The following is a 14,174-nucleotide window of genomic DNA, read 5'->3' as shown; positions in this document are numbered from 1 at the left end:
TAGAATGAAGAAGATGAAAGATGGAAGTCATTGAAAAGGTTAGCCATATCGCAATATCTCTCCAGAGGGGTAGGGTTTGAGAGAAGGAGTTTGTCGGCAAAATCCTCTACTATCAACGACAATGCGATTGCCCGCGTGCAATTTAATATTTAATTTGGGCTCGTGCTGTTGCGGTGTTAAACAGCCCGCTCTGGTATGTTTGTAGCAATTGTCTTTTCTTATAAATGTATTTATGAATTTGTTTGATAAGTGGTAGAAACGCAAGTCACTGTCGGGAATTACTTAAAATGGCAGATTGGAACAGTTGGTACATGATTTCGGTTTGGAAGTAGGATAAAAAATACAAAGACTGGAGAAGGCACACCACACAGCTCCAAGGCACACCAGGAGCTGTGTGGTCCAGTGATGGCCGCTAACTACTTCTACAGTAGTTTAACTATAACTACTAACTACTTCACGATTGAGAAGTTTAACTAGTAGTTCAACTACTTTTCAGGGGAGCAATTAAAACTACTTCTTTAACTACTGCAATGTAGTCTAACTAAATGCATAACTACATAATGTTGTCCATCAACACCAATACCTTGTAGTGTTCTTGGACACCTAAATATGAATCACAAGCAATGATAAACTTTGGCTCAAGCCGTTGCTGCGATCGTCAAATACAAAGCAGCTTGCGGCGGGATTACTTGTGCTTACGCGATAAACTAAGTTGCAGAATTATTTCACAGCAAATGAGGCCTCACTGGACAAGCATTAAAAGTGAAGATTTAGTACACGTACACGGCACAATTGCTGGGCACCTCCGTTCTCATCAAACAAGTAGCTCAAGGTAAAACTCGGAAGCACAATCGTGCCGTGAAGCTTGCGGCAAAATCGGAAGTAGTTCGTACCTTCAGTAACCTAACTACCGTAGTTAACTACTTAAAATAGTAGTTTAACTAGTAGTTGCCACTACATTTCTGCAAGTAGTTGATAACTACTTTTAACTACAATCTGGTTGTTTGCCTAGAAGTTTAACTACATGTAGTTAACTACTGGCCATCACTGTCTACCGCGCCCATGTAATAATCCTATCGGTCACACAAACACTCATTCTTTCGACGATAGGGGAATACCCGGAGACACCGAACGAAGAAGACAACAAAGCACAAGATCCCTGGCAAAGGCTTCTGCTACGTTGGCCAGAGGGGTCGCTATCTGAACACTCGTTTGGCTGAGCTCGACCGCAACATCAGTTCTATGGTCGCCAATTCAGAGGCTATCTAATCACCCTGTAGACTGCCGGAACTGCACCGCTGACCTCCTCTCTGCTGCTGTCTTTGGGAAAGAAGGGAATGACGCCAAAAGGTTGCTCCATATGAGCTTGACGAGATAAAATGCAGAGGAAACTGCGTCAACATCCCGTCTATCGCCCCCAACCCCCTATCCCCTCTACTGCACCTCCTTCCTCTCGCTGCTCTGCTTCTTCTTCTGTATTTTTTGCATAATTTTCTGTATCCCAGCTGTTTGTATCTTCTTTTGTTTGCTTGAAAGCTTTAGGAAATAGCAAGCCCACATCGTGGCTAACCTTTCTCTTCTCTCTTTTTTTTTTACTTTGCATTAAACATATCCCCCCTCTCTGCTGAGTTTCTTGGGTTTAAAGGCATGTGACTGAAACATTCTGCTGTGTCTGAAAACTCGTGCCATCTACTTCGTTCCGTGTCTCATGCAGGGATTTCCCTACACCCCCCCTGCATTTTTGCAACCCCCCTGAAATTTCTGAGGTGACCCCACCCAGCTCGGCCACCAACACGTTCTGGTAGAGAGTCCGGCGCAGCGAATTACATCCTGTACTGTCAAACTTGGGCTGTAGGACCACAGTCATGCAGATGATCGTACCATGCATTTGTCCAATCTGTGCGCTAGGTATTCATTGAGCTTCGTGAGACAAGGTACTAGTCTTTTTTCTTTGTCGGTCGTGTGATCATGCATCTTAATGTTGAAATACCGTTCATAATGAATCTGTACTCTAATTAGCTGTGTTCCAACGTAATAGCATGTACAAATAAAACGGGAAAGCTGCGCAGAGATGTCGCCATTGATTCACGATCTTTCCGTGTGTAAGAAAAATTCCTTAAGTGGAACCTTCATCAAGCATAACTCCCCCCCTTTTTTTTAAAGCTCGTCACCCCCCACCCCTCGCCCCAGCAGTGAATCTCTGGGGAATCACTGGTCTCATGGTAGTCCTCCATCATCGAGGTGGTGGTGGTGGTGGTGGTGGTGATGGTGAAGGATCTCGCCGTTGTCGGCCTCACATGGTTGGGCAACGTCACGACTGACGCCCTGGGGGAATGTGCGTCCTGGGCCGACTTCTAAGGGAACTGCGCCGACATATGTCTGAAAGCGTCCTAAGAAAACCCAGGAAAAAACCCGAGACAGCACAGTCGGCACCGGGATTCGAACTCGGGTACCTCCATCATCAAGATTCACCAGCTAACCTCAGCCTTATCCCTTCCCCACGTATTATTTTCATTTCCTCGTGCCATACGACATCTTCCATTTCTTCTTCTTCATTCTTCTGTTCCATCTCTTCTTGTGTTCCGCTTCACAGCAACAAATCTATTTAAATAATAATGAATGGGGAGTTTCATTGCCCCAGGGGCGATACCCCACCCAACTGCAGGCGCGGTGATGAGGTGAAATGTAATATTGAGTCGCCTGACACGTTTGAAACCATTAAAAATAATCTTTCAAAAATAAACGCGTAAGTATCCACTGTTAAAAATATATCTCCCAGAATATACGCTTAAAAATAAACGCACAAAAATAATCGCCGAAATATCCCCGTTTAAATATAAACGCTAAGGAATCCACGGTTAAGAATATATCGTTAAAAATAAATCGTTTCAGAATCCCCCCAAATCCACCCTACAGTTGCTAGAGTCATGTGGTACGGCCCAAATCAAGGTGAACTGCAAGCAAGGGGCTTAACCTAACCTCACAGGACCAAACTAGCCTAAACAATCCCAAACTAACCGAAACCAAACTAAACTAACCTAACATAACTTGATATAACCCGACGTAAATTGCAATCAGTCCGCCTCCGTGCTAGAGGGTGAGGGGATTTTGCAACAGTTTATTTTTAATGGTGGATTATTAAACGGTGATCTCTAAGCGGGGATATTAAGCGGTTTATTTTAGGAGATATATTTTTAACCGTGTATTTTTTAAGCTGATTATTCTTGAATGTTTTATTCTTAAACGTTTATTCTTAATGGTGGATTTCGGGGAGCCCCCGCCTGACAATGGGGACCGAAGTGGTACGATGTCCAAAAACTGCGCAGAAAAAGTGCTTTTAGGACAGAGCGCTGGTGAGCTTGTGAAAAACTTGCGAATACTACTCACACATGAATGCTCAATACAAGGGATAGTGTCAATATAAGTAGAGCTGAGCGCGAGTGCGGGTATGCCCGCGGGTACCCGCACATCGTCACGATTTGCGGGTAGGAATTCGCGATCGCCGCGGGTAGCGGGTAAAATGCGGGTGTACCCGCACTCCATGGCCAACTAAGTGATCCCCCTCTGCCACACGCGAGCTCAGCAGTGCCCTATGTCGTTGGCCGTATAAATCCATGTGCTAGACTTCAGCAGGCAAGTGCAGGCGGGCGAGTTGGAATATTAATGCAGACATATATGGCTCTCTGTTGAATTGCAGTTTTATCGGCATACGATTGAAGCCGTCCGAGACACGTAGCGAGCACTAAGAATTTCCATTGTTTTAAAATCGGAACAGCGGTAAAGAGGACGAGGAACAAAAGTGGTCCGCGGTAGTAATAACGCGTGGCTTAATTCCTGTTGGGGTGGGGTGGGGTGAATGGGGTGGGAAACTAATGTGATGCCTTTTTTCAGCAAGCGCACAGCGGACAGGCCACCCATCGCCATTGTTGTTCCCATGTTTCAGTGATGCCGTAATCGTCTTGTCACATTCTGTACTTTACATACCTACGGTACTTACTAAACAATAATTCATTAGTTATAGTTCCACCTCCCCCTGAGGGTCCCAATGCGGGTATGCGGGTATACAGACAGCAGTGCGGGGGCGGGTCGCCCAGATTAAATTCTTGCGGGGGCGGGTCACACACACGCGTGCACTGTGCGGGTGCGGGTACAAATGTGCTTACCCGCACGCACCTTTAAATAATAGCCCACCTTCTCCCAAGAAGCAAAAAGATTAAGTTTCAGTACGTCCTTTAATTGTTAAATACACTCTTCTAATTTGGGACACATTTCGCATCAGACAAACGCTCCACTCAACTGTAATAATTCATTTCAATCTCTCCAAAATTTAACAATCAGTGCACAGCAAGCAGGCAGCAGACATAGGCGATAAAAGACTTTCAGCATGAAACAGGTATTCAATGGCGAAATTTAGCGAGCGACAAGAGTTCGATGCTGATGGTGTATGCATTATACAGGTTGATGCAAAAATTTGTTTCGACTCAAGGCCCCGGATGTAGTGATACATTTCTCACCAGTCTTCGCTTTCGTCCTTCACTCAGTCACACAGCATTTGAATGTAACACGATTTGCATCTAGTAGAAATATCCTAGTGCCATCCCTTGCCGTATCCTCCTCCTAGACCGTAACCACCCTTGAGACCGGCGCCGCCGAAACCGCCACCGAAACCGGCACCTCCGAATCCACCGCCGATACCGGCGCCGCCGAATCCACCGCCGACACCGGCGCCGCCGAATCCACCACCGAATCCGGCACCACCGTGGTTCAGTACAACGGGCCTGATGTTCTGGGAGACAGTGGTCACTGGAACCTGGACATGCTGCACAACTTTGCGGCTGTGGTAAAGCTGCTTGACGACTGGCTGCTTGACAACGGAGAGGGTGGCAAGTGGGGCGACAACGGCTGGGCCGACGCCGACGAGTTGTGGTCCGCTGGAAACGCCGCCGCCGACGAGTGCGCCACCGATGCCGACTTGAACGCCACCGCCAAGACCTCCTCCGAGACCACCTCCTAGTCCGCCTCCGAAACCGAGGCCACCACCGAGACCACCTCCTAGTCCACCCCCGAAACCGAGGCCGCCCCCGAAACCTCCGAGACCGCCCAGGCCGCCACCATAGCCGCCGCCGTAGCCTCCGTGTCCGAGACTGTAGCCACCTCCAAGACCTCCAGCAGAGGCGCATGCCACGAGGGCGCTCAGAACAACCTGACAGGTCATTTGAGAATGTGCACGGTGTTAGTGGTGTGTCTAGTATAGTCTGATAATGGGTAAAGGAGTGCAATGCAAGATGACGATGGGATGATGCGAATAAAAAGATAAAAAAAGCTACATGTAACACTAGGTTGTCGTTATACACATTCTGGTCAAGTCTTTATACTTGAACGACTGTAAATGGAAAAGTTTATCACGACAACATAATATCTGCCTCTAATGTCGTGTCTGTCCGTCGCGTACCGTTTCTCTGTATACTTGTTCGTGCCCTCACATAACATATCATTATTTCAAGTTAACTATTATTACTAATAACGTATTGTTAGGTAACAACAACAATAATAATATCAATTGTTACATAATAACGTACGATCACAATGACGTATGGTTTCAGCCAGAAGAACAAATGTCTGTTCGAAATATCGACTGCTCTGGCTTAACACATTAATAAAAAATTAGTCTTATTAATATCACAATAATCGATTACATTTACATTAAACCTCTCGCTACGCTTAACCGATAGTTTCACAACCATGCTAATAATATCGCACTTCTCCAGATTACGTCATATCCTTCGATTGTATTAGCTTTTTATGCGTTGATTATAGTGCGTAACTATTTCACAAAATACATTAACACTTTCGTCTGTAACTCTATAAAGGTACCTGACGACTTTCTTACGTGAGGTATTGCATTTTTCCGACTCCTACAAGCATCAGATCTTCCGTTAAGAGATTTGACTCCGTCACCAGCGCTACGATACAGGCAACCTACGTTACGCTACAGCTAACGTACACGACTTACCAAAGCGTTCATCTTGTTCGTGTGTTGTTGTGCAGGCACTACAGTGAGACGTGATGAAATCTCGTGCTGTGCTTCATTTTTATACCCAAGGGGAAAGGCTGTGGGTAAAAGGGGCAGCGGGAGAGAGAAAATAATCACGTCGTCTCTAAACAGAAATCGAGCGGAAACGTAAAAGGTGAAAGCGGATTTGTGTTACGCATTTTTTTTATTACCTTGGCTAGTTGGTACGTAGTTAAAAGCGTTAAAAATGCGAAATGCCGAATAACTTATTATTTGTTATTTAAATTATTTATGAATTATTATTTAAAGAAGAGAACTGATCTTGGGGGGAATCCATGTCAGCTGTCGCGCTACCGGCCATGTTTATGTTTTAGTGGTGAATTATTTGTTTTGTTTGTTTATTTGTTTATTGTACGTTCAATGCTCTCACTTGAGGGCATTACAGAACAGAGTGGGAGTTTACAAAATACATGCGTAAGTAGTGGTAACGACACAGACAACACCCCGACAAGAGAAGACAACACGAAAAAAAAAAAGATATTGCTGATACACAGATTTGCGAGCGTTGTAGAGTAAATTAGTTTGTGGACGATGTGCTGATGAAAGATAGAAATTCAATGCAAGCTTGAAGCCTAGTCCATCTCTAGCACAGTTTCTACCATTCCATTTCAATTCCATTCCGTTCTCTCTTAAATCTGGAATGATTCCAACTCCGGAGTGGCAACTCCGCAACCCTGATTGACAGGGATTTTAGAGCTACCGCATCGGAAAAAAATAGCTGAAAATCGTGCTCTACGGAGGTCTGAGAGGATAGTGCGCGACATCTGCTCAATTCCTGAATTCTTCAGGAGTGTGTCACGGAAGTTTTCTTCTTCTTTTTTTTTGTCTATGATGATGCCTAATTTTCTGCTATGTATATATGTATGTTTATCTCGTTTCCTTGTTTCGTTGTAGTATTTTTCACGCTTACGAATTGGCGATCACAAATACTATATATCGCTTGCTGTTGCTGCATTGCATGAGAGGGATGCGTTAAACAGAATGATGCTGTTTTTTGGCCACCCCTATGTAACTCTTACACTTGCATTGCAATAAAGTTAAATTGAATTGAAAACGATGTAAAATGTAACGGTAAGGTGGTTTACAAAACGGAGCTCTCTTGTAAAAAGGATACGCTGTGGTCGCACTTCGCACTGTCTGAATAACGGAAGTCGGGAACATGCATTCGCTTCCAATAAATCCACCGATTTGCCAGAGCATTTGGGAAAACAACGACCCCCAACAACACCGATTGTCCTCTGGATGTGCGAACTCGTTGGGACGTTATTTGTACATCCATAGGATATTCGGTGTTGTTGGGAGACAGGATTGTTGATGTGATGATCAGTTGGGAGCTTCACCACCAGGAGCGATGCACTATCTGAAATGAAATATTTAGAACTACCTGAAATGGAATATTTTGAACTATCTGAAATGGAATGTTTAGAACTACCTGAAATGGAATGTTTAGAGCTACCTGAAATGGAATATTTAGAACTACCTGAAATGGAATATTTAGAACTAGGTGAAATGGAATATTTAGAACTACCTGAAATGGAATATTTAGAACTAGGTGAAATGGAATATTTAGAACTACCTGAAATGGAATATTTAGAACTAGGTGAAATGGAATATTTAGAACTACGTGAAATGGAATATTTAGAACTACCTGAAATTGAATATTTAGAACTACGTGAAATGGAATATTTAGTCGCCTCACGATCCGGACCGAGGTCCTACAGTGTCGAAAAAAAAAAAAGCATTTCACAATGTGTAAATACACCCAAACCTTCAACGACGCGGAAGTGATTATTCAAGGAAAAGGCCAGGGAGGATTGTTATACAAGGAAGCCCAGATGATCACTCAGGCTGCGAACGTGCGTTTCAGCGAACCTTCGTTGGAATTTTTAGATAGTATCAGTTTGTTTCGGCAATAAAGAAGAACAGGCTTTGGGTGGGTTGAAGGGGCTATTTCTCTTTCTCTGCCTCCCTTATTATTATTATTATTTATTTTTATCTACTTATTTATTTATTTTTGTGGGGTTTGTAAGACCTTCCGACAGGTGCCGAGACAATCCCTGGCGACTGCTGTCGGCTTCCATCGCGGAAGACGGCGAGCGCACTCTCAGAACGCAACGTTACCGCGGAACTTTACTTCAAAAGTATAACAGTATAAAATATAAAAAGTAGAAAATATATATGCCACAAAATTTTATAAGAGTCAGCTGCTGTATTGAGCTACGTTGTTCATCTACTGTACCCCTTGGTTTAATCAGCATCAGTTGTGTTTCCGCCAACCAGGAGCTTAGAAGGACTATGCTAGAAATATCAAACGATGCATGTCAACAGTACATACATACATACATACATACATTTATTTACTTTAAGGACCCTCGATGAGGGTATTACATAAAGGGGGGAGTAAGCATACAACACAGCGCAAGCGCGGCATGAGCACTAAGAAAAATGTTCAAAACACAGTGCTATAAAGGAAGGCAAGTCTCTCTCCAAGGCGATGTGAGATGGTAGGTTGTTCCAGGTGGCAACCATGAATTGATGAGGGGAGAACAGAAACTTGTTAGTACGCGCCGAAGGGGTAAAAATTTTATGAGAATGATCAAGCCTGGGAAAAAGTCTGTGAGCCCGTGGGCAGTGGATGGGATGTGGGAGGTCAGCGGCGTAGTATAACCTATGAAGAAGTGCAAGGCTGGATATCATCCTTCTGGTCCGCAAAGGATGTAGAAGGAGACGTTGCTTTATCGCCGTAACGCTAGAGAAGGTACTATAGTCGTGAGTAATGAAACGAGCGGCCCTATTTTGGACAGCTTCCAGTTTGTCAATTAAGTACGACTGAGTAGTAGTAGTGAGCACTGTTAATAGTAGTGAGCTTTACTGCATTGTACGCTGTCGTCTTTGCATACGTAAGAAATAGTAATGAGTCTAAGTCGTCAGTTTTAGTACATCGTACGTTATCGCCTTTGCGTATATGTTATACTAAAGCTCACTGGTATATCACACGTTGTCGCCTTTGCGCACGTAAGGGATAGTGTGGTGGTTTCGCGCAATGCGCAAAGCTCTGTTTATGTCTTGCGCGTACGCAGAACCACCAACGCTATCCCTTACGTACGCAAAGGCAATAGCGGACGATGAACTGAAACTCACTCATGTAGAAATACAGCATGATTAAAAAATGTTTCACCTAGGTCAAAATTCAGTGCCTGTGTCGCGTCTTTAATTGTAGTCTTTTTAACTACCTTCCCGATGCTCAGAGCCATGACGAAGTGTTGCTACCCGCATTGAGCGAATTGGCACCCAGAGGACCACGCTTAATGGCACACTCATTTAAGCGAAATCGTATTTTTAAATTGTCACCTTTTTCAAAGTTTCACGATCTTCCATTTCTTCGTCTCCCTTCTTGTGTTCCGCTCATATATATATATATATATATATATACTAATGGAACGATGCGGCAGCACCAGAGGACACGTGTTTCGCCGTGTTTGCGGCTCGTCGGCCCTGGGTAGCTGCGCATCGTTCCGAATTGGCAAACCAGGGGTCACTCAGCGAGCGATATACACCTGGGAGGGTGACTGAGCACTCCTCAATGCCACAGTGCAAGCCAGTGAATTGTAATGCAGGAAAAAAGCCATTAAAGAAACAAATAAATGATACTAGACGTGTTTGAAATTCAAACTTACAGATTAATATGGCTTCTATGGCTGCACGCAGAGAAACAGATACTAATGGAACGATGCGGCAGCACCAGAGGACACGTGTTTCGCCGTGTTTGCGGCTCGTCGGCCCTGGGTAGCTGCGCATCGTTCCGAATTGGCAAACCAGGGGTCACTCAGCGAGCGATATACACCTGGGAGGGTGACTGAGCACTCCTCAATGCCACAGTGCAAGCCAGTGAATTGTAATGCAGGAAAAAAGCCATTAAAGAAACAAATAAATGATACTAGACGTGTTTGAAATTCAAACTTACAGATTAATATGACTTCTATGGCTGCACGCATATATATATATATAAGTAAAATAATAAGACGTGGACGACAGATTACAGGAAAGTTAACAAAAACTAATTTCTTTAACGGGTAATTTAACACATAGATTATAATGTGCTATGAAACGTTTAAAAGAACGGTCAACGTTTCCACAGTAGCACTGTCTTCGTCAAGACAAAATATATATATACAGGGTGTCCCAGCTAACTGTGAACATATTTTTTAAAGATATATATAACACTTTTTCCAAGATGAAGTCAATTGCAATATAGCATATGCTGAAGGGCACTCTCTAGCAGAGCATTATGTCCAAAGGCAATGTCTCAATTAACTTTTTAATTATAAACTACGAAGTTGTCCCTATGAGAACATCTGTTCCGTTCGGTCACCTGATATCGTAGCCGTTTTCAGAACAAAAATATGTTCGATAGATTGCCCGCGAAAAATTAGTGAAGGAACGCCATTTTTTCTTTACTTTGTTCATTGGGCGCTTCTTAGAAGACGCGTATTTCGTTCATCCCCAACGGGAGAAGGGGAAGGATTACAGTGCCGCCTCATGCGTCGAAGATGAGCTTTAACTTGCGGAAGCAAAACAAAAAGAAATGTATCGGGTGACTCTATCGGAACTGGCCCTATCTTGGGTTGCATTTTATTTTTCCATTTTTATCTTTTTCCAGGACGCGAGAGGCGATAGTGTGCTCTTTCTCCCTCTCAGATATATATATATATATATATATATATATATATACTCGTGGAACGATGCGACGGCAGCAGAGGACACGTGTTACGCCGTGTTTGCGGCTCGTCAGCTCTGGCTAGCTGCGCATCGTTCGGGACTGGCAAACCAGGGATCACTCAGCGAGCGATATACACCTGGGAGGGTGACTGAGCACTCCTCAATGCCACAGTGCAGGCCAGTGAATTATAATGAAGGGGAAAAAAGCCTTTAAAAAAACAAGTAAATGACACTAGACGTATTTGAAATTAAAAATTACAGATTAAGATGGCTTCTACGGCTGCACGCAGAGGGCTTTTTTGTCGCAGCTGGTCGCGGCGAAGCGCAAAGGGGCATATTTCATTGGTGTAATTCATTGGTGTAAGGACGTAATTCATTTATGGAGTGAAAGAGCGTCCTTTTGCGCTTTGCCGTGACCAGCCGCAACAAAAATACGTAAACCGAAACCAATTAATTACTGCAACAAATGACCCGCTTCGGTGGCAGAGTTTTCTCTAAAAGGTGTCCACTGAAGGTCCCAAAAGGGGTAGTACCCATTTTAATGCCGACAGCGCCGTGCTTTGGAAGTTACGTTTTTTTACGAAACTCATTTGAATTTTTATTTAAATAATGAGCGCCTCCCGCTCATTCACGCGGTGCGTATCTGGTAGGCGGTATTGGACAGATACTTGCAAAAAAGAAAGTTATTCGATTGGTGCACCGATTCGCGAATTATTTAGCCCGGGGATTTAACTGAAACACCCAGTATATATATATATATATAGCAGGAAATATTTATATATATTTATATATTTTATATATAGCAGGAAAAATCAGAATACGACAAAGAGCTTACAGGAAAACACAAAGGGGAGTTTATTAACACATAGGGATATCCCTATACCCCTATCCCTATGTGTTAATGAACTCCACTTTGTCTTTTCCTGTAAGCTCTTTGTCGTCTTCTGATTTTTCCTGCTTATTTCATTCTCGTAGTCAACCGCTCTCCCAAGCTTCCATTCTATATATATATATATATATATATATACATACACTGAAAGAAATGTGTTCGGGCGACCGCAAAATTAAACAGGTAGTTGAAAAAAAATAGAGGCAGACAACGAAGGTGTAGGAAGTAAGAAAAGAGGGGAAAGTTAAGGCGTAGCGTCGACGTTGCGGCGGAAGCTCCGCCTTCGTCAGGACTACAAGGGGTGACAGTGACAGAAAAGCTTATAGCAGGGTATTCAACGTGAGTCCTCCCCTTTTCTCGTATACAGCTGACGAGCGAAGAGTTCGCTTGAGAACCCACTCACAGCTAGGAGCCCCTAGTAAATCATAACACAGGGCGTGTTTGCTAGGTGAGGTTATCGCGAGGGAGCTGCGGGCGTAGCAATTGCAAGTTATATTTAGGGCCTGACTTTTTAGGGTTAAACCCGTATCCGCCCGATATTTACCCCCCGAACGAAATCTGTAAAATTCGGGTTTAACCCGAATCTACCCCAAAACATCCGGGTTGCGTGGCACACTCATAAGCGTGCATTAAAAATAAAGTTTGATAACATTGCTAAACATTAGTTCCATGTTAAGACAAATTTTTATTAAACAAAAAAAATCACCCGAATTCCTGACGACAGAATATGCCGTAACGGGATTTAACCCGAATACACCCGATTTTTTAAACGAAAAATATCACCCGATATTTACCCCCCGAATTTGGCCAAAAATAAAACCCGAAAAAGTCAGGCCCTAGTTATATTTCATCTTGCAAGCTGGGCTGTTCTCGGACTTCCCGTGTTGGCTGGCCGTTGTATACACGTTGGAGTAAATATAGTTAGGCCTGTCGTTTTCGCCACAGGTTTTATGTGAGGGCATGAGATCATTAAGATGAGTAGATCACGCAGTTCAGCCACTCAGTGAAATCCCTTCACAAATAAAATGTCACAAAAATAAATGTCGCTGATACTCCTCGTCTTCCTTTCGTTCTTTCTTTGAATGTAAATTACAGGGTATACATAGCGACAGTTAAGACACTGTCTGCCACTGTAAGGGGAGTTCACATGCCAACTGGCATAGGTCCCCTCCCTCGCTTTCCTTGAAATGTAGATGTAAATGCAGAATAAATATTCTATTCTATTCTAGATATGGAATCGTCCGTCATTGGCTCGCGCGGTCGCATTACAGCTCGGACCCTAAATAAATTACGCGCGCGCATCCGTTAGACTCCTCGTTGCACATTGTTCGTGCTCAGAAATTATGTGCCGCTGACAACGTACACTTAGATGTGGTGCGTGTTTATGAAGAAAGCGTGTTAAATATTCGATGTGAGAAAACATCCCCGCGGGAACAAAGCAATCCAATGGAGATTCCACAGATATCGTGCTGGCAGATCGGAATGTCCATGGGTCGTGATGGTTATAGAATATTCGATCACTTGCAGGAGGTCCTGAGGGGATCCATGTAGTCGCATTTCTTGAATCTTGTGCGTATCCTGTAATAATTCTTACGGAATACCTCGTGGACGTGTACAGGACCTTATGTGGAACACGTATGTAACAGCAATGATTGTTTGGTTTATCTCATCTTCTAAGGGCAAATGCAAATTTTCAACCTCAAGTACACACTTTTCAACGTTTTCGGTATAAAAAATGCAGCACCTTTCAAAACATGTACAATAATCAAACTTTTTGAATCTTAAGCGTTTGTTTCCCATATCGACAACCAGAACGGTTTCTCCAAAAAGACCACTTCGAAATGCACAAGTAGCACTTCCTTCGTAAGAGAAAACAGATACCAAGTAGATTTTTCTCTGGTCTTCTGCAACTTGTAGAGTCCTGCTCGCCTCTGTGGGAAAACGAAGGGCGACGTGTCTAAGTTTAATAGGATTACGTACACAATTAACACACACGTCAGGAATTGCTTGTAGTATTGCATGGGCCACGAAGATAATCTCTGTTTCTTACTGCTATTGGTATGAGGCATCCAATAAGTCCATTTTCGCAGTGCTACACCATCGGGCATTTCTCTCTCTTTCGCAAGAAATGGTCCATGTGACAGTTCGCCTGGTACTTCAGTTACGAGAGTCCTTGACACAGTACCGGGAGATGTCCGACAGACATCTATTTCCGGATATGGACACTGGGATCTACTTCGGACGTCCATAGAAGAAAGTGCATGGGACATGATCTAGCTTCCACGTATCCGTTTATGTGCCAAAAGTTATAATAATAATAATAATAATAATAATAATAATAATAATTTTTATTAGTGCTAAAGAACGGCCGCTAAGGCCATGATGTTGGCGCACACAATACACATAACTCACAGTGGATACAATACAGACATAAACACACAAATAATTATGTACAGACATATATATAATACATATACAGTGGGATACAAACAG

At 43.4% G+C, this 14,174-nt stretch overlaps 1 protein-coding gene across 1 annotated transcript; it reads right to left on the bottom strand.

The window, feature by feature from the left end:
* Positions 1 to 4,588: 4,588 nt before the first annotated feature.
* On the bottom strand, positions 4,589 to 5,215 carry LOC135396286 (uncharacterized). Its single transcript, XM_064627295.1, has one exon. The coding sequence runs from the start codon at positions 5,213 to 5,215 to the stop codon at positions 4,589 to 4,591; it is 627 nt and encodes a 208-aa protein (XP_064483365.1).
* Positions 5,216 to 14,174: the final 8,959 nt, after the last annotated feature.

This window comes from Ornithodoros turicata, chromosome 1 (genome assembly GCF_037126465.1).
Source record: "Ornithodoros turicata isolate Travis chromosome 1, ASM3712646v1, whole genome shotgun sequence".
In the NCBI taxonomy this organism is placed as follows: domain Eukaryota; kingdom Metazoa; phylum Arthropoda; class Arachnida; order Ixodida; family Argasidae; genus Ornithodoros; species Ornithodoros turicata.
The sequence above is the reverse complement of the archived record's forward strand: the minus strand, read 5'-3'. Positions and strand labels throughout refer to the sequence as shown.

Bases quoted from the DNA above. Each gene is read 5' to 3' on its own strand.
- LOC135396286 (XM_064627295.1), bottom strand. From the start codon at position 5,215: ATGACCTGTCAGGTTGTTCTGAGCGCCCTCGTGGCATGCGCCTCTGCT.